The 21,807-nt window shown below is 43.8% G+C and overlaps 1 protein-coding gene across 2 annotated transcripts in view; it reads right to left on the bottom strand.

The window, feature by feature from the left end:
• The window catches only part of PC (pyruvate carboxylase), a 537,865-nt gene that overhangs the window by 280,179 nt on the left and 235,879 nt on the right, over window positions 1-21,807 (bottom strand). For both annotated transcript variants that reach the window (XM_056527381.1, XM_056527380.1), the window contains exon 8: window positions 1,873-1,991. In XM_056527381.1, coding sequence (XP_056383356.1) covers window positions 1,873-1,991 — 119 coding nt within the window. The remainder of the gene's footprint in view (window positions 1-1,872; window positions 1,992-21,807) is intronic.

Below are 21,807 nucleotides of genomic sequence, written 5' to 3'. Positions count from 1 at the left end.
TATACAGAAAAAAATACGGTATGTTACTAAAGCGCATTTGTCCTTTATTACTGCCTGCTGTCAGTTCTTCCATAGTTGGCATCAAGAGAGTCCACAAGTGGCCAAGAACTGCATTTCTTTGGCAAAGTAAAGTAAAACAGCGGAGCATTGTAGAAAGTATATCAATGTCTCTCACCTATTAAAAACACTTTACATTATTACATCCAATAAACCGGCCAGCCATTTTAATGGACATAATAAAGTGTATTTAATAGGTGAGAGACATTGATATACTTTTTCTACAGTGCTCCATATTGTTGCATACTTTTTTTTATGATCACTGTGCACTCCTATTCCCTTGATTTTCTGTCCTCGGTGTGTTTGGTACTTTGTTCGTGGTTATTTAGGGGACATTATCAGTGGTGCCACCTTTCCTCTCATATGTGCCTTATTATGAACAGTATTGCTATAAGAACAGTTCTGTACCGGGTAGGAATTTCACATTCTATTCAAATTCTATTAGCTGCTGAATACTACAGAGGAAATGGTTTTCTTTTGGGAACACAGAGCTCTCTGCTGACATCATGACCACAGTGCTCTCTGCTGACATCTCTGTCCATTTTAGGAACTGTCCAGAGCTGAAGAAAATCCCCATAGAAAACATATGCTGCTCTGGACAGTTCCTAAAATGGACAGAGATGTCAGCAGAGAGCCCTGTGGTCATGATGTCAGCAGAAAGCTCTGTGTTCCCAAAAGAAAACCAATTTCTCTGTAGTATATAGCCCCTTAAATGTACTGGAAGGATTAAGATTTTTTAATAGAAGTTTAACTTTCTGGCACCAGTTGATTTAAAAAAAAAAAAAAAGTTTTCCACGGGAGTACCCCTTTAAGGCGTGCATACTCTCATATAAGGTGTGCATACCCCTTCACTAGCTATTGAACAGGGAGAATACAAGGATAAGACTTTTATTCTACATGCCCGGTCTTTCTTTCAAGATGATCAGCTGAGCCTGATGGGTTTTCTCCAATGTGTATGAGGGGCCTTTAAAGGGGTACTCCGGCGCTTAGACATCTTATCCCCTATCCAAAGAATAGGTGATATGATGCCTGACCGCGGGGGTCCCGCCGCTGGGGATCCCCGTGATCTCGCACGCCGCACCCCGTTAAAATCAGTTCCCGGTCCGATTACTGTCGATCACGGGGCCGAAGCATTGTGACGTCAAGGCTCCGCCCCGTGTGACGTTACGCTCCGCCCCCCTCAATGCAAGCCTATGGGAGGGGGCATGACAGCTGTCACACGGGGCGGAGCGAACATGCTCCGGGGACTGATTTTAACGGGGTGCGGCATGCAAGATCACGGGGGTCCCCAGCGGTGGGACCCCCGCGATCAGGCATTTTATCCCCTATCCTTTGGATAGGGGATAAGATGTCTAAGCGCCAGAGTACCCCTTTAACAGTACATACTTATAAGGAATATAAGATAATAGGGATGCTGAAAATGGTTTTGTGCATTAGCGCTTAATAATAAAATGACTCTTAAGCCATGTGTTTCAGTTTTACAAGTCAACAGTGTAAATTACAATGAATTGTTGCTTTAAATGCACTTCTCATGGGTTTAATAATGCATGAAAAGTACACTAAAAGCATTCAGATGCCTACGAAGACATTAATTCAGTAAAAGATCAATTGGTATTTAATGCGCCGGACAAAAAAAAATCCTTGTGTGCTAATAACACAACATTTAACACCTAAAGATAGGCATGTTAATCAAACGCTGATCCTAAACGGAGGACGGGAGCCGGCGCTGCTGACAATACCGCGCACTGTAACTTAATCCATTACCAGCCTATTAAATAAAGGAACTACTGGACGAAACCCAGAATTAGAACTTACTCTGTTATCTCCTCCGTTACAGTGTGTTCCACCTGCAGCCTAGAGTTGACCTCTATGAAGTAATGTCTGCCATGCTTATCCACGAGGAACTCCACAGTACCTGCGTTTTCATAGCCAACCTGCAGACAAAGAACACAGGGAGTGAGCAAAGAGGGAGAGTTGCCGGCACATACGAAACTAGGTGACCAATCATATATATCCTGTAGCGGAGGTGCAAAGCTGGGCAAGAAGCATGGAGCGTAGACAAAGAACAAGTAGAAGCTGCACTCACCATCCAGGTCTTTATTATATTCCGGTCATGTCATCGATGGTACAGGCGGGGAGCTGGGTGGGCCCGGGCCCCCGCTCTCCACCCAGCTCCCCCGCCTGTACCATCGTCGACATGACCGGAATATAATAAAGACCTGGATGGTGAGTGCAGCTTCTACTTGTTCTTTGTCTACGCAAGAACACAGGGATGAAACATTAGTAGGAGCATTAAACAAGCCTTGTCATTTGTATATATTGTAAATGAAGTCATTACTGTATATTGGGCTCACTCAGTAGAGCACAACGACTACGGCATTCTATGTAATTACATTTTTTTACCCATTTTTACTACATAAGGCCAATGGCCAGCATTTATCATTGTAGGTGTAAGTGAAGCATTTATCATTGTAGGTGTAAGTGAAGCATTTATCATTGTAGGTGTAAGTGAAGCATTTATCATTGTAGGTGTAAGTGAAGCATTTATCATTGTAGGTGTAAGTGAAGCATTTATCATTGTAGGTGTAAGTGAAGCATTTATCATTGTAGGTGTAAGTGAAGCATTTATCATTGTAGGTGTAAGTGAAGCATTTATCATTGTGGGTGTAAGTGAAGCATTTATCATTGTGGGTGTAAGTGAAGCATTTTTCTACACCTTTTTTTGTGTGCTGGTAATGTGTAGGAGCGCCAAATTTATTAAATGGTCGCAGAGCATTTGATAAATTTTTTGCAGGTAAACATGTTCTGAAATGTCTTTCTTCACATACACCAAAAAGCTAAGCTAAGTCTGGGCTGGTGTAATTTCGGAGACTTTTCAGTGGCTTTGCGCCTTTTTTTTTTTTTTATAAAACCCGTCCATATCATGTGTATTGCCAAAATCTGTGGATTACACAAAAAAACTGTCTAAAGGCAATGATAAATGTCAGCCAATGTACATACTATGATAGATAGTAAATGAATCCCGTTCCGGCTAAGATGCCTTTCTCATCTGCATGCGCTGGTGTGAAACATTACAGGTACCGTATTTAAAAAACCAAGGGGATTAAATAGAGACTAGGAACTTACACAATTTATATAGAGATTTGTTCATCCTGTGTTCTTAATTTTATTTCTTTTAACTTTTGGTCATTTATATTCACAGATGCCAGCGTGAACAAAAGGGATCTGAGAACAGTGTAGGGCTGCAGCTAACGATTATTTTAATAATCAATTAGCTGTCGATTATTTTATCGATTAATCGGAAAAAAAACTTCTAAATGCCAAAATAAGGGGTTCAGCTGATTCTACTTGAAGAAATATGTACAATGGCCATATCAAAAGTATTCTAGCATGTGATGTGACCAAACAACAGCAATTTTTGACTTATTATTTTTACGTTTATGCCGGTTGCTGTCATTATTAATGATCCTGTACAGAAAACAGCATAAATTTGATATTGTCGCATGGGTAACTGTCTGAACTATTAAAATAAAATCTTAATGATTTACTAACATTTAATTTTAATAGTTCAGACAATTTTTTTTTTACGATTTTTGTATAGCAATAGGAAAAGGTGGAGCTAATTTTTATTGGGGGGCGGTTTATTTAAATTTAATTGGTTTTTACTTTACACTTTTTCTATAGCACTCCTATACACATGGGGGTATTTGCAGACTGCAGAGCATTGCACCAGACCCATGTCTGTAGTACAGACACTAGGATGCAATGCTCTGCACCCCCCCATGTGTATAGCAGTATATATGTACTACATACCCCCATGGGTAAAACAGTGGGTATGTGCAGAGCGTTGCACCCTTGTGTCTGTACTACAGACACAAGGGTGGAATGCTCTGCACAAACCCACACGGGTAAAGCCGTGTGCACTGCTTACCAATACACACAGAGTGGTATATGCAGAGTAGTACAGACACAAGGGTGCAATGCTCTGCACATACCCCCATGTGTATAGTAGTGTAAGTGTGTACTACATGCACACTGCTATACACATGGTAGTATGTGCAGATCATTGCATCCTAGTGTCTGTACTACAGACATGTGTGTAATGCTCTGCACACACTTCTATACACATAGGGGTATATGCAGAGCATGGCACCCCTGTGTCTGTAGTACAGACACTAGGATGCAATGCTCTGCACATACTGCCATGTGTATAGCAATGTGCATGTAGTACACACTTACACTACTATACACATGGGGGTATGTGCAAAGCATTGCATCCTAGTGTCTGTAGATGACACTAGGGTGCAATGCTCTGCAGATACCCCCCATGTGTAGCAGCCCCTCCAGTGGACGGCAGCCCCCACCCTTGTAGACAGCACTCACCTACGGCTGTCCTCTGCCCCGTTCTCCCATCCGCATCATGTTGTCCTATGGAGGAGCATGTGACATAAACGTCACTCTGCGTCCTCCATAGCGTTACGCTGGGCGCGGGGGAGGAGGTGGAGTGACGTGTGTCACATGCTCCTCCATGGGATGGGAGAACGGGAGAAGCAGGTATTGGTTTTGGGATCGGGGACACTGAACGAGTCCCCGATACCATGCAAATTGCTAGTATTGGCCCAATACTTCCATTTAATGCCGCCGCCTGACATGTCCCTGCTGCTGCTCTACTCCTAGCGCAATTAGCGCAGCGCCGGTACATGTCTATTCTCTGCTGCTCATCTCCGTCCGGTACAGAGACGAGCTGCAAAGAATAGACATGTCCCGGCGCTGCGCTAATTGCGTTAGGAGTAGAGCAGCAGCGGGGACAAGTCGGGCGGCGGTGAATGAATGAAGCCTACATGCGGGACATGTCAGCTTAATTCATTCATTCACCGCCGCCACGGACAACTAATCTGGCGATTATTCCATAACTGGATTCGTCGACAAGGAATCCCGTTATCGAATGTAATTGATTTTATCGATTAATCGTTGCAGCTCTAGAACAGTGATCCTCTACGTTCATTCAAGCCTGACAAGTATTATTGAAAACCATTAGTGAATGTCCATTATGTATTTCTTTTTATCAAGTTGCCAAGGTTACCAATGATGTCATAATTGTGAGCCTCTGACACCTTAAATACCTGTAATGTTTCACACTAGCACATGCAGTTGAGAAAGGCATCTTAGCCGGAATGCGTGCTGCTATATCTAATGCTGTATAAGCAGTAAGATGCCAAGTAAAGAGAATTTGAAATCATTTCAAGAGTGCCGGGATTCAGTTACTATCTATTAGGGGTGTGAATCGCCAATAATTTGGCGATTCGATTCGCGATACCAGGGTGGCGATTCGATATATCGCGAGTCACAGCTGAGAAAGAACAAGATCCCGCGAGAGTTGTCCTGTGAGTGCGTACATTCTCCTTCCTGTTTGTTCTGAGTCTGTAGTCTCGCGGTAGCAGCCTGCGAGTGGGACAGAGCTGATAACAGGTACACTGACACCTAGTGGTCAGGAGTTTAAGTGTTATAAAAAAAAAATAAGACAGACAAATAGGACTGTGACTCAGTGAGTGAAATACAGTAAATGTTAATTATAATAATTTATTTAAAAAAAAATCGATTCTCAGAATTTTAAAATCGATTCAGTATTGCGGAACAAAAAATCGCGATAATCGCACAAATCGATTTTTTCTTACATCCCTACTATCTATCATTGTTACCTATCCGCGAGCACCGGGAGACTATTGCAGTGCCGACCTACCATTTACTTACAATGTGCATACTATGACTATATAGCAGAATGTAAGAGCAAAGTGCAAAATTGGAACTGGAAATTAAAAACTTATTAGATCGGCTCGTTAAAAAAGGAAACAGACATCAGGGTCACCCGCATTAACCTGACTATACAGGTAGACCATGCAGATGACCCCGTTTTTTATCACTTCATTGCTAATATGGTATCTTCTTTTCTGCATTAAAGGCAGCTGCTGCTGTATATGCTGTTTGCTCCCGTTAGCTCTTGCGACAACCTCGCCCTTTCTGTCAATAACTCTACCCCCTCCAAAAATATTTATCAATCTTCTGTGAAGGGGCAGGGTTATCAGCTGAAGCGAGCAGGAAAAAGCACTGCACATACAGCAGTAGCCCCCTCCAGTGCAGTTAAAGGGGTACTCCGGTGGGAAACTTTTTTTTATTTTTTTAAATGAACTGGTGCCAGAAAGTTTACAGATTTGTAAATTACTTCTATTAAAAAATCTTAATCCTTTCAGTACTTTTTAGCATCTGTTTGCTACAGAGGAAATATATATATTTTTTTTAATCTCTTTTTTGTGTTGTCCACAGTGCTCTCTGCTGACACCTGATGCCCATATCAAGAACTGTCCAGAGCAGGAGAAAATCCCCGTAGCAAACATATGCTGCTCTGGACAGTTCCTGACACGGACAGAGGTGTCAGAAGAGAGAACTGTGGATAACGCAAAAAAGAAATTCAAAAAGTAAAGAATTTCCTCTGTAGCATACAGCTGCTAAAAAGTGCTAAAAGGATTAAGATTTTTTTAATAGAAGTAATTTACAAATCTGTTTAACTTTCTGGCACTAGTTCATCTAAAAAAAAAAAAGTTTTCCACCGGAGTACCCCCTTAAGAAGAAAGTACCGTGACTGCACTGGAGGTGGCTACTGAGAAAAGATGAATATTTCCCAGGTAAAAAGCGTTAGAAACAGGGTCCCCTGCACTCTATTCCTGTATATTCTTAGATCTCCAGTGTGTATATATTTCGGTCTATTAATAAATGAACTAAAATGGCAACTGTCAGAATCAAAAAGCTTTTATATGTTGTACAACTTAGCAAAACATTAAAGGGTCATCCCATGTAGAAAAAGTATCACGGTGAGAGAGCTGGAGATACAGGGGCTGGTGTGCTTGTGTATCTCCAGCTCTCCCATAGAAATGCATGGAGCACAGAAGTGCCGTACAGGAGAACGCTCATCATATTCCATATAAAACCCTATAACATCCTCCTTTGTAGCCTTCCCTTATAATTCTACACTGCATTGGTCCCTTCACTGGATACTCGAAAGGAAAATACATTTCAAAACACTGACAATAAATACCAGGCAGTCCACAACCTGTCGCCTTCATACATCCTCACAGAAGTTTGTGCGCCCTTCTAGAGACCTTTTTTTTTTCTCTCTATACACCACCACCTCGAAGATTCTTTTCATATATCCACCACCCTCACTAACCCAAAACACAAGACTATCTTCTATTTAAACTTCCAAAAACAACCTACAGTAACCCTACCTCTGCTACATGACAGTACAGTGGTCCCTCAAGTTACAATATTAATTGGTTCCAGGACGACCATTGTATGTTGAAACCATCGCATGTTGAAACCAGAACTCTATGGAAATCTGGTAATTGGTTCTGAAGCCACCAAAATGTCATCCAAAAATAGGAAAAAGTGTGGAAAAAAGAAAAATAAGTAGATAACTAATACAGATAAAACAAGTCCTTACTAGGAATCGACCGATACCGATTTTTCAGGGCCGATACCGATAATCAGTCACCTTCCAGACCGATAGCCGACAACTTATACCGATATTCCGGTATAAGTTATCGGCTATTTCAACAACCCCCCAGTGGGGCAGAAGCCGTTGCAGATCAATGACTTAAAGCGGGCGCTTTAAATCAATGAACTGCAGCGGCTTTTGCCGGGCCAGAGATAGCCGCCGCCACCCGCTTCTCTCCCCCTGCCTGTCCTGGGGTCCTGAGTCTAACCACCACAGTTGCCTTATCGCCACCGACCCCCCCCCCCCCATCCTCTGCCCACATACCCCCACCCCCGGTGTTATAATTACCTGTTCCTGGGGCCCAGGGTCCGCAATACTTCTGGCTCCGTCGGCGTACTGCGCTGTCACTGTGCGCACTGACGGTGATGTCGCGTTGGGGACGTCACTCGTCATTACGCAGCGCACAGCAACAGTGCAGGAGCCAGAAGGATCGCGCACCCCGGGAACAGGTAATTATAAACACCGGGGCGATGGGGGGGGCGGCGGCGGTATGTAGGCAGAGGATGGGGCGGAGGTGATGGGGCAGCAGCGGTATGTGGTCAGAGGATGGGGGGAGACAATGGGGCAGCGGCGGCGTATGTGGGCAGAGGATGGGGAGGCAGCGGCGGCGACGGTCGTCTCTGGACGGGGGGCGGGGGGCCGGGGCATTATCAGCATATCGGCAAGGTAATTGCCGATACCGATAATGTCCAAAATCGTGATTATCGGCCAAACCGATAATCGGTCAATCCTTACATATAAAAGTAAGAAAGATCTGCTGGGAGCAGTGTTTCCCAACCAGGGTGCTCCAGGGTACCTTTCTTATTGAAGTGTATGCATTGACTGGTGTCTGGTAGAGCCCCCTACAGTACAGGGAGGTATTACATGTTCTGTTCTACTCTTTACCTGTATTACTGAAGTGTATGCACCAACCGGCTGTCTGGTAGTGCCCCCTACAGTACAGGGAGGTACTAGATGTTCTGTACTCTTTACCTGTACCAGGGTTAGCTGCTCCTTTGGACACCTGGTGTCCAAAGGAGCAGCTAACCCTGGTACAGGTAAAGAGTACAGAACATCTTGTACCTCCCTGTACTGTAGGGGGCACTACCAGACAGCCGGTCGGTGCATACACTTCAGTAATAAAGGTAAAGAGTAGTACAGAACATGTAATACCTCCCTCTCCGTCACTCAGTAATCCCCCTTTTTTTGTGCTTACGACTTTTAATGTTTGTCCCTCTATATTTCCCTGGAAGCTAATGGCCCTATAAAAATAAATAATCTAGAAGAAAGAATAAAATAGTCTCTCTTCCAGAATATTCTTATCTTATATCAGAGATTAAGATGACTTTTTTTTTCCAGAAAGTAATAAATAGTCATAAAGGACACGGAGTGCTCATTCCCGTTGATCTATTTCTCACACGGAGGGACATACACTTTATGACTGGTGTTGCCGGCTGTCTGAGTTCAGCTATCCATACCCAAAAAATGAAAAGGTCATATGATTGTACTTGCTAGATCTGGCAACATGCCCAGACTAACAACTACAATGTAGCAAAAGTTTAACATTTAGTTTGGCAGAAGAAGCACAATATCTGTATTAAATCAGCAAGTCCGAATTAATTAATAAAACCTGGGCAAATGTTATGTACATTACTGCGGGAGGTGAATAGACTCCAATGTATCAGTAGTGCCACATATTAAGGCAGTTTTAGTGTTGTCTCCTTGTTGTCTACAAAGTCTTTAACACTGGTAGAGCTGATGTGTCCGTGCTTTACATAGAGAGCCTATTGAATTCAATGGGTACTATGTGACTTATGCGTATTAACTTAAAGGGTACCGCTCATCAAATAAACTTTTGATATATTTTAGATTAATTAATGTTGAATAACTTTCCAATAGCATGTTAATGAAAAATATGCTTCTTTCTATTGTATTTTTCCCGATCAGTCCTGGCAGCAAGCAATTCTGACTCATGCTGGAGTCCTAAACACTCAGAGCTGCCAGCCTGCTTTGTTCACAGTCAAACAGGCTGTGAACAAAGCAGGCTGGCAGCTCTGAGTGTTCTCCTTTGTGAACAAAGCAGATCGGCAGCTCGTAGTGTTTAGGACTCCAGCATGAGTCTGAAATGCTTGCTGCCAGGACTGGTAGGGAGACCCCTAGTGGTCATTTCTTTAAAGTGGAAAATTAAATAGAAAGAAGCATATTTTTTAAGAACATGCAATTGTAAAGTTATTCTGCATACATTAATCTATAATATCTCAAAAGTTTTTTTGATGAGAGGTACCCTTTAAGCATATGTGACTATATGCATATTAAAGGGGTACTCCAGTACTTTAAAATGATACTAAAATCTGCAAGGGAGGGGAAAAGTTTCTTATCATGGCGAGTCCAACCATTGAGACTCCCCGTAATCTCCAGAACAGGGCCCCATTTTTCCCTGTACATGGATCAGCGTGTCAGCACACACTCCATGGGGGAGATTTATCAAAATCTGTGGAGAGGCAAAGTTGCCCAGTTGCCCACAGCAACCAATCAGATCGCTTCTTTCATTTTCATAGGCCTTGTTAAGAATGTGAGAAGGAACCTGATTGGTTGCTATGGACGACTCAGCATCTTTGACTCTCCACAGGTTTTGATAAATCTCCCCTCCACGTTCTGTTTAGAGAGCCGGAGACACCAGCGTACAGCACTAGTGTATCTCCAGTACTCCAACTGAGTACAGAGCGTGTGACATGCACAAGGAAAAACAGGGGGTCCAAGCAATGACACTGCCCCACAATCTCCAGAACAGTGCCCATCTCTCCCTGTGTATGACGCAGCGTGTCAGAACACCTTCCATGCACTGAGATAGCCGAGTACAATGCTCTTGTATCTCCGGTGCTTCTATAGACAGAGCATGCAGTGTGTGTCAACACGCTGCTCAATGCACAGAGAGAGGCCACGTCTAAAGCTGGGTTCACATCACGTTTTTTAACTACGGTTCCCGCATATGATTTCATTCGTGAAAACTTATGGAACGGTATTGAAAACGGTATGTTTTTTAAAAATAAAAACGGACGGAACTGTATGCACTTTTAAAAACCGTATACAGTTTAAAAACGCATATGGTTAACTTTTTTCCATACTGTTCCCTTCGTTTTTTTCCCATACGGTTTTTGATAGAAAACGTATACGGGAACCGTAGTTGAAAAACGTGATGTGAACCCAGCCTTAGCATGGGACCCACCACGATCAGAAATGTATCCCCTCTCCTGAGAATAGGAAACTTGTTTTAAAGTACTGGAGTACCCCTTTAAAGCTTTGCTACAGGTTTAGTCAAAATCTACTAGTAAAAGGGTTATTCCGGATACTAAAAATTATCTCATAATTTACTCCATTACCCTGCTAAACTATTCAGTCGCTACTTTTAAGATGGACAAATCGCGACAGTGATGGCATGCTCTGCCAATCACTAAATGAGGCTGGATACCGCTGCACTGGGTTATTGGATGAGCGGGGGCATCATTGCCAAAATGAGTGTCTTAGACGTAGCGGCATGAGGATTCACAAGGGAACTGGTGACTTCATAGGGAGACCCCTGAAGGAGCAAGGTAGGCGAGTATTTATTTATTTGTTTATTTTTTCCCATTTTCGTGGCAGCCCCAGCACTATAAAACATAATTTTTAGTACCGGAACACCTCTAACTAGTAGATTTTGACTAAAACTGTAGACAAGTGTAGTAGACAGTCCTCTTAGGCTGCATTCACACCTCGTTTTTTACATACGGGTGCCGGATCCGGCGGGAGAAGGGGCAAACCGGGCACTCCCGTACCCCAGCCGGATCAGCCCGTGACTCCATTTATTTTAATGAGCTAACCGGAATCAAACGGTGACTCTGGTCAGCTCAGTTTTGACCCATATCCGGTTTTGGACCGGACCTAAAACCATAGTATTGCACGGTTTTAGGTCTGGTCAGGAAACTGCATACGGATCAAAACTGAGCCGACCGGAGTCACCGTTTGACTCCGATCGGCTCATTAAAGTAAATTGAGTCACGGGCTGATCCGGCTGGGGTACGGGAGCGCCCGGCTTGCCCCTCCCCCAGCCGGATCCAGCACCCGTATTTAAAAAAACGAGGTGTGAATGCAGCCTTAGCCCCAGGGCACACATGTTTGGTATTGGCTTATTAATTTCAAACCGTGTATACATGGAAACACTTTCGGGAAACTGTCTGTAAACTGTTTTCTTTTTTTCTTGAACAGCTCGTAAATGTTTTTTGAGCAGTTTTAAAATGGTTTAAAAAATACTGGAAGCACATTTGAAATTAATGTTTGGAAACACGTTCATAGAAAGTTTTGTATCCAGACCTGCCAGTAGAGCTAGAGATGTTTACCGAGGACGACGTGGCTACACAAAGCTTTGTGCTCCCTAAGGATATGGACACTGAGGGCCTTCAACTTCTTGTCAATCTCACTGTTGCCGAGAGAAAATATGTCTGTGATCTCCTTCAAAACATCATGCTTCTTATTTATATTTACGTACAACGAGTACATAACGTCCCAAGGTATTATAGGAAACAAACTTCTCAGTTCTTCATTCTTTTTCTGCATCCAAACACTTTTTAAAGAAAATGGATAACTGAACAGGTACATGAGATGTGTAGAGAAGGGTTTCCATAGTACAATGCAAAACAAGACCGTATGTTTCCCAGGCTGAGCTGGAAATTGCGTGTAATCGAGCAAATGTAGTTTCTTGAAATTCATTTGAAATAGAAAACATGAAACATCAATTCACCGAAAACACAAAAAAAAAAATTTAATCAGTGGTGTGGCTTGAGTCAATGTGAAAACATTTAACCAATAGTTAGGAGCAAAATATTGTTGTAATGTAAGCCTTCCGATAGTTGGTATATAGAAAGAAGAGAATGTCCAGCGCCAGACTCATTAGGGGTGTAAGAAAAAAAATCGATTCACTCGATTATCGCGATCTTTCATTTGGCGATCCTAAATCGATTCATAATATTTTTTAATCGATCTTTTTAGGGATGTGGAATTTGTATCTCCCAACGCCCAAGACATGCAGTTCCGGGCGCCGGGAAGGTGAATTTTTCCGGATCGTGCAAGCAGGGCCAGACCTGACAAGCGCGGCAGCGCTCTGGGTGTATGGAGTGGTCCGCTCCGTACTCTGTGGCCCCCCCGGCACACCACTAATTGCCAGCATGCGGCTGGCTATTAACCCTTTAGATCGTCGCTGTCAAAGCTGACAGCGGCGTCTAAAGGGATCTGTGAATGCTCCCTGGTGGGCTAGTGGGGTGGATCCCCCCCCCCGCAGCGCGATCGTGGAGGTAGCCGGAGGGCTTACCTCTGCTTCCTGCTGTCCTGTGGCTCTGTCATTGATAGAGCCTGGCTTGACTAGGCTCTATCAATGGAGTTCAACAGAACTCTATTCATCTGTCTGAGGAATCTAATGATTCCTCCTAAAAGTCTTATAAAAAGTGTATTAAAAACAAAATATATTTAATTCAAGTGTAAAAGAAAAAATATTTTTTTAATAAAAGTGTAAAAGACACAGAATCGGGATATATCGCGATATATAGTCCCGTAAACATAATCGGGATATATTGCGATATATCGTATCGTCATACGTGTATCCTGATACGTATCGTTTTGCCAAATTCTTGCCAATTCACACCCCTAAGACTCGTGCAAGGAACTTCTTTATTAGGTTGCCATGGGAAACGAGAGGAACTCAAGTAATGTGAAGCGTTTCGGCCCTTGGGCCGAAACGTGTCACATTACTTGAGTTTCTGTCGTTTCTCATGGCAACCTAATAAAGTTCCTTGCACGAGTCTGGCGCTGGACATACTCTTCTTTCTATGTGCTAAGTGGACTAGTCCAGGTCCAGCCCGAGCGCAATCCCAAGGGTGAGCTGGATATAACTTTTGCCGTTTCTACGATAGTTGGTATAACCTTAGTCAGCAGTGTCAAAACATGTCATACAGAATAAGCAACTTTGATAAATGTAGTGCACCTTCAGGCTGTGTGGACAAAGTTTACACTGTCTAGTTGCACTATAGGCATTATTATATTTCTGCTAGGCTATGCTCTGACAGACCTGCTTCAGTGAATTCAATATTGTCAATAAAACTTACCCCCATACAAACATTAAAGCAATATGTCAACTTACATTATTGACGGTTGCAGAACTTCAACACTTTATCCAAACTTTGGAAAATGTTTTTTTTTTTTTTCTTAAATAGAATCTATCAGATCTATATCTTGCTCAGAGCTGCAGACAAGGGCAGATAAAAGGAATGACTCTTAGGTCTCGTTCACATCACTATTTGTGCCTCCGAGGCACGGATACGTCGGCCCCATTCATTTCGATGGCCCGCACATAGTCAGATAGTGACTACGTTCAGGGCATTTCCTCCATGTATCAGTTTTGTCTCGGATGGAAAATTGCTGCAAGGAGCGTTTCTCAGTCTGAGCCAAAATCTCTATACGCTTAGGAAAGGACTTGAACACAGTCACTAGATCACTATGCTAGGACCATTAAATAGGGCCCGTGCCTGTCCAAACATGGATACATTGGCATGTCATTTTGACATTTCCCCAACGAAGTCGTGCCTCAGAGGCACAAATTAGATGAATGAGGCCTTAGCTGTCTCTTAACTGATGGCTGTTTGCAAAGTAATATAAAATATAAAATCATGTCTTATAAGCTAAAAAGAGTCATAGAGGCAGTGCTGAGCTGCCGCATGAATGCCTCATGCTCCTATCTAGTATACCTTTAGACCAGGGGTCTCAAACTCATGGCCCGCAGAATTTAATTTTGCGGCCCGCTGCACAGTGGCATAGGAAGGGGGGGGCCCCGTAATCTAGCATGGTGGAGCGGAAGCTGTAAGCTCCCGCTCCTCCATTCACTAACCTCTGAGTACAGAGCGTGTGAGCCACGGGGACGCAATCCACGGCAGCCTAGCATGATGACATCACATAATCGCGCCATTGCCCGGAGATCCAGTTACCGCGGCTCGCTTACTGTAAGTAAGACAAGTATGCTCAGGGCCCACGGTGTATTATATCGTACAGGAGGATGAGGGGGGTGGACTTAAACTTGGAGGGACAGAGAAAAGGGAATATTTAATGTGAGGGGCAAAGCACAGGGGGCATTATACAGTCATGGCCGTAAATGTTGGCACCCCTGAAATTTTTCAAGAAAATGAAGTATTTCTCACAGAAAAGGATTGCAGTAACACGTTTTGCTATACACATGTTTATTCCCTTTGTCTGTACTGGAACTAAACCAAAAGAGGGAGGAAAAAAAGCTAATTGGACATAATGCCTCAAACTACAAAAAGGGGCTGGACAAAATTATTGGCACCCTTTCAAAATTGTGGAAAAATAAGATTGTTTCAAGCATGTGATGGCCCTTTAAACTCACCAGGGGGGAAGTAAAAGGTTTGGGCAGTATAAAAATCACACCTGAAAGCAGATAAAAAAGGAGAGAAGTTCACTGAGTCTTTGCATTGTGTGTCTGCGTGTGCCACACTAAGCATGGACAACAGAAAGAGGAGAAGAGAACTGTCTGAGGACTTGAGAACCATCATTGTGGAAAAATATCAATAATCTCAAGAGATCTAGATTTGCCTTTGTCTATAGTGCGCAACATTATCAAGAAGTTTGCAACCCATGGCACTGTAGCTAATCTCCATGGGCGTGGACAGAAGAGAAAAATGTATGAAAGGTGTCAACGAAGGATAGTCCGGATGGTGGATAAGCAGCCCCAAACAAGTTCCAAAAGATATTCAAGCTGTCCCGGAGGCTCAGGGAGCATCAGTGTCAATGCAAACTATCCATCGACATTTCAATGAAATGAAAAGCTATGGCAAAAGACCCAGGAGGACCCCACTGCTGACACAGAGACATAAAAAATCAAAATTACATTTTGCCAAAATGAACTTGAGCAAGCCAAAATCCCTCTGGGATAATGTCTTGTGGACAGATGAGACCAAGATAGAGCTATTTGGTAAAGCACATTATTCTACTGTTTACCGAAAATGGAATGAGGCCTAAAAAGATAAGAAAACAGTACCATCAGTGAAATATGGTGGAGGTTCAATGATATTTTGGGGTTGTTTTGCTGCCTCTTGCACTGGGTGCCTTGAATGTGTGCAAGGCATCATGAAATCTGAGGATTACCAACTGATTTTGGTTCGCACTGTACAGCCGAGTGTCAGAAAGTTGGGTTTGCGTCCGAGATCTTGGGTCTTCCAGCAGGACAATGACCCCAAACATACATCAAAAAGCCCCCAGAAATGGATGGCAACAAAGCGCTGGAGAGTTCTGAAGTGGCCAGCAATGAGTCCAGATCTAAATCCCATTGAACACCTGTGGAGCGATCTTAAAATTGCTGTTGGGAAAAGGCGCCTTCCAATAAGAGAAACCTGGAGCAGTTTGCAAAGGAAGAGTGGTCCAACATTCCGTCTGAGAGGTGTAAGAAGCTTATTGATGGTTATAGGATGTTGGGGATCGACCGATATCCATTTTTTAGGGCCGATACCGATAATCAGTGGAGGTTAGGGCCGATAGCCGATAACTTATACCGATAATCCGGTATAAGTTATCGGCTATTTATCCCCTGCGACACCGCTGCAGATTATTGATTTAAAGCGGGTGCTTTAAAGCAATGCACTGCAGTGGCTTTTGCAGTGCCATAGGCCGACGCCGCCACCCGCTTCTCTCCCCCTGCCTGTCCGGGGGTCCTGAGACCTATCACCGCCGCACCCGCGAACGCCCCCCCCCCCCCCCCCCCGACCTGCTGCACCGCGACCGACCCCCCCCCGCACCGCACCGGCCCCATTGCCTCCCCCATCCTCGGTTTTATAATTACCTGTTCCCGGGGTCCACTCCACATCTAGCTCCGGTGGCATCCTCCTGAACTGTCACTGTGCACACTGACGGTGACGTCACGTCACGCACATCACGTCACTCGTCATTACGCACAGCGTAACGCAGGATGCAGCAGGAGCAAGAAGTAACGTGGGCTCCGGAAACAGATAATTATAAAACCAGGGATGGGGGAGGCAATGGGGGCAGTGCGGTGGGGGGTGTGACGCGGTGCAGCGGGTCAGGGGGGGTTTGGGGGGCGGTCGCGGTGCGGTGGGGGTGGTGCGGGGGACATTATCGGCTTATCGGCAAGGTAATTGCCGATACCGATAATGCCCAAAATCGTGATTATCGGACGATAATATCGGCCATACCGATGATCGGTCGATTCCTACAGGACGCGACTGATTTCAGTTAATATTTGGTTGCACACCCTTTGGAAAAAATAAGTTAAGGGTGCCAATAATTTTGTATAGCCAATTTTTGGAGTTTGGTGTGACATTATGTCCAATTTGCTTTTTTTTCCTCCCTTTTTTGGTTTAGTTCCAATACACACAAAGGGAATAAATATGGGGTGCCAACATTTACGACCATGACTGTTTGTGAAGAGCACATGACAGGTGGGGCTCCCTGTGCTGTGCTCCTCACATATAATGCCCCCTGAGGGGACAAGACAGGGTGCATTATATGTGAGGGGCACATGACAGGAGCATTATATGTGAGGGGCACAGCACAGGGGGCATTATATGTGAGGGGCACATGATGAGGGCATTATATGTCCATTATAAACTGCACTAGAAACCTGGTACATTTCTACTAGTAAATTCACTGCTATAATAATTTTTTAAAAGGGGCTGTCTCATCTCTTAAATAGCCTTCTTGGCCCACTCTGGCCTGTTTGCAGCTGCCAATGTGGTCGGGAAAGTCAAAAAGAGCTAAGGCTGGGAAGTTATGCAATTTACTTTACTCCAGTTGACTTTGTTGCGCAAAAGTCGGCAATAGTGATAGATTTGTAGGACCCATTGGAATAAATTGTATCACAACTCGCAGCAGGTAACCCACTTATGATCTTGGGAGTATACCCTTAGGGGATATAATTTACAACCTATGCATTTGTGGTCAATGGCCATATAGATTATACTGCTGCACAGGCTCTGGCCTCAACTACAATGACATTACTGCTACATTTATGACCCCTAATGTTATCCTTTGAACAGGTTACATGCCTTCTATAAAAAATAGGGATCGACCGATGTCGTTTTTTTAGGGCCGATACCGATAATCGGTGGAGGTTAGGGCCGATAGCTGATAACTTATCCCGATATTCCGGTATAAGTTATCGGCTATTTAACCCCCCACGACACCGCTGCAGATCATTGATTTAAAGCAGGCGCTTTAAATCAATGCACTGCAGTGGCTTTTGCGGTGCCATAGGCCGCCGCCGCCTCCACCACCACCACCCGCTTCTCTCCCCCTACCTGTCAGGGTGGTCCGGGCCATCCATCCATCCTTCCTGTAGTGTCCGGGGGCGTTCTGGGTGAAGGGTGAACCGGTCCGGGCTGTCCTTCTCCGGCGGTCATCTTCTCCACTCCGGGCAGGCTCCGGCCTAGTACGCTGCATAGACGCCGCTGCGCAGTGACGCCCGTGCGCAGCGACGCACCTGACGTCACGGCGTCTATGCAGCTACTAGGCCGGAGCCTGCCCAGGGTGGAGAAGATGACCGCCGGAGAAGGACAGCCCGGACCGGTTCACTCTTCACCCGGAACGCCCCCGGACACTACAGGAACGATGGCCCGGACCACCCCCATTACGGGCAAGTTTAATTTTTTTTATTGACTCGGAGGGTGGGGGAGGAGCCCGACCGGTATAGCGGTATGGGCAAAAATCCATCACGTGGGGGGTGCGACGCGGTGCGGGGGGTCGGGGGGGGGGGGTCGCGGTGCGGGGGCTGGGGGGGGCCGGGCGGTCGCGGTGCGGGGCATTATCGGCAAGGTAATTGCCGATACCGATAATGCCCAAAATCGTGATTATCGGCCGATAATATCGGCCATACCGATAATCGGTCGATCCCTTTTTATTAAAAAGTTCAGCTGTTAACAATAGCAATTCCCAATGCCCCTACGTAATATTAAGAAACATACCCAAAATGCCTTGGCAGCGAACAATTCCTGACAAACAGACAATATTTCCCAGCTAGTAAAAACGTGAAACCAAGAGATCAGGTGAAAAAAGCAGCATATGGCAAGTCAAATTGAGCTAGTATTACTGCAGAGATGACGGTAAAAGCATCTGACGGCAGCTGTTGTCTTATTGTTGCTTCTAAAAAGGCAGAGAGTTAAGATAAAGTAAAAAGACCTGACCTCATTAATGTGCATTACACTGTGCGCAATTGGCTGGGTGCAGCTTCAGACAACTGTCACCTTAAATATTAATCCACTGCAGAGGTTTAACCTACAAACCCACAGAAGAAAGAGAAAAGGACAGCGACGGGGGAAAAGCGAAAACATGACAGAACTGCTGTTCATGAGCGGCTAAAGCAAAACAGAACGAAACACATTGCAGTGAAGGGTCTTTATCCACCAACGTTGCCCCCTTATATAAAGGGGGTCTATACAATACCCGACCGTCTGCACTTACAGGGTCAGGCATAGGAAAGGTTCTCTGAAGAAAAATATGCATAAACATTTTTTATGTGTAGACATTACACGGACATCTCTAGAGATTGCTATCAACATTGGCTTTAACATATATGGGGGAGATTTATCAAAACCTGTGCAGAGGAAGAGTGGTGCAGTTGCCCATGGCAACCAATCAGATTGCTTCTTTCATTTTCCACAGGCCTCTTTAGAGGCCTGTGGAAAATGAAAGAGGCAATCTGATTGGTTGCTATGGGCAACTGCACCACTCTTCCTCTGCACAGGTTTTGATAAATCTCCCCCAGAGTGTACACAACTACAAATTCACACTATGACAGCTCCCACTACTGTCAACTTGTACAATAAATGGGGAATCGGGAAAGAATTAATTTATAAACTTGTTATGGGCATAGTAGGGTGATAGGTTGGTTGACATGATGCATAATTGTCTCAACTACGCCCTATCAACTATGTATGAAATCCTAAAATGTGTTTATAGGGGTTTTCCAAAAAGGTAAAGTTATCACGTTACACACAGTATAGAGAAGAACTAATTGATCCTGGGGGTACAACCGCTAGGTAACCCAATGATGTTAAAAATGAAGACTTGAGTCCCCTTAGAAGAGAGTGGTGGGTTTCCCATGCAAGCTATGGCTCCCTTCATTCTCTATAGGAGCTGCTGGAGGTAGCCAAATACTGTACTTGTGTATTACTAGTTCCTAGAGAATGAATGGAAACATAAAGGGAGAGGAAAAAAGAAAGAGGGAAATTGCACCCCTAGTGAAGAACGTTTAAAAATTGAGTTTACACGTATTGTAGGTTAAACTCACCGGAGTGCGTTACGCTCTGGGCACAACACCTAAAGAGCGTGGTATGGTAACAATTCCCAGGTCCGCAGCCTCAGTCCTCTGGTAGCAGGCACGCTGTCCCAGTGTAACGTAATAGCAGGTATTGGAAGAAAATGTGGACGAATTTTTGGCGCTGGAACTCTGGATATTAAGAAAATCAGGAACACATCCGCATTCCTTTCAGAGGCTTTATTGTGAATACATAAGCTACGCGTTTCTGCTCCGAACCGGACCCTTCATCAGGCAAGGTATATCAAAGGATCAAAGGATATACCTTGCCTGACGAAGGGTCCGGTTCGGACCAGAAACGCGTAGCTTATGTATTCACAATAAAGCCTCTGAAAGGAATGCGGATGTGTTCCTGAATTTTTTTAATATCCAGAGTTCCAGCGCCAAAATTCGTCCACATTTTCTTCCAATACCTGCTATAAGAGAATGAATGGAGCACTCATACGAGAACCAATGTTTTATTCTAATGGGAGACTCGGGTCCCAATTTTTGAGACTGGAGAAGATCTAGTGGTTGGACCTTCCCACAATAAGATGGTTGTCCACTATGCTGTGGGCATGGGGATAGTTTTGCCCACAAAACTTTAAAGCTTGCCTGTATTTTCAGGTGAATTCTCAGCATGAGGAACCTCACTACTTATGGCCGGTATATATAATATATGAGGAATTGTTCTCCAGTTTTCCCCACAACAGGCTGCATAGAATGCACAGATATACCAACACAGTAGAAGATATACATACACAATAGAAGATATCCTGCTTTTGTTTATCTTTATAGCACAACTCAGAAGAATCAGCATGGAAAATATTATAGACCAGTACTAAACAGCACTGAATTCAGCAATGGGGTGAGACAAAAGACTACATTTATTTTTAACATTAAAGGGGTATTCCAGGCAAAAACGTTTTTCTAAATATCAACTGGCTCCGGAAAGTTAAACAGATTTGTAAATTACTTCCATTAAAAAATATTAATCCTTCCAATAGTTATTAGCTTCTGAAGTTGAGTTGCTGTTTTCTGTCTAACTGCTTTCTGATGACTCACGTCCCGGGAGCTGTCCAGCTCCTATGGGGATATTCTCCCATCATGCAAGGGATATTCTCCCATCATGCACAGCTCCCGTGACATGACATAATCATTGAGCAGTTAGACAGAAAACTTCAGAAGCTAATAACTATTGGAAGGATTAAGATTTTTTAATAGAAGTAATTTACAAATCTGTTTAACTTTCCGGAGCCGGTTGATATATATAAAAAAAAAAGTTTTTGCCTGGAATACCTCTTTAACACTTCCCACAAAAACGTAACTGATGTGGACATAATAAACCCATGCACATTTATATGTCTCGCCCTGCATACAAGAATATAAGATCTTTATGAAAAGACAGAGACAAGGAGTTGGCAAATGAAACAAATAGGACATGACAGGTGTATTGATGGAGCAAGCTGCCCACTTCAAGGACAGGAGCAGAACGTAAGAAAATGGCACCGTTAATATACTTTAACCACCAAAACGGCACTGTAACCGAGCAAAAGATGGCATGTGCTGTGGTAAGAGTAAATCAATATATAATAATAATAATAATAATAATACATTTAAGAATATGACAAAGAAGACAAAGTAGAAAAAGAACAAGAGCCAAGGATAATTGACAAAATAAAATTATGTAAGGGAATGTTTATTGGCTATGGATACCTTTGCAGACATCTTTTTAGTACACTGTATATATTTTATTAAAAAATAACATTTACAACCGATTGTAATACAAAGCTTTGGACTGTTTATCTTCTGCAGCTTGAATTCTTTACAATACACTACAAGCTGCTGGATACCGTTCAGAGCTTATTCCATCAAACAAGTT

This window comes from Hyla sarda, chromosome 6 (genome assembly GCF_029499605.1).
Source record: "Hyla sarda isolate aHylSar1 chromosome 6, aHylSar1.hap1, whole genome shotgun sequence".
Taxonomy (NCBI): domain Eukaryota; kingdom Metazoa; phylum Chordata; class Amphibia; order Anura; family Hylidae; genus Hyla; species Hyla sarda.
The sequence above is the reverse complement of the archived record's forward strand: the minus strand, read 5'-3'. Positions and strand labels throughout refer to the sequence as shown.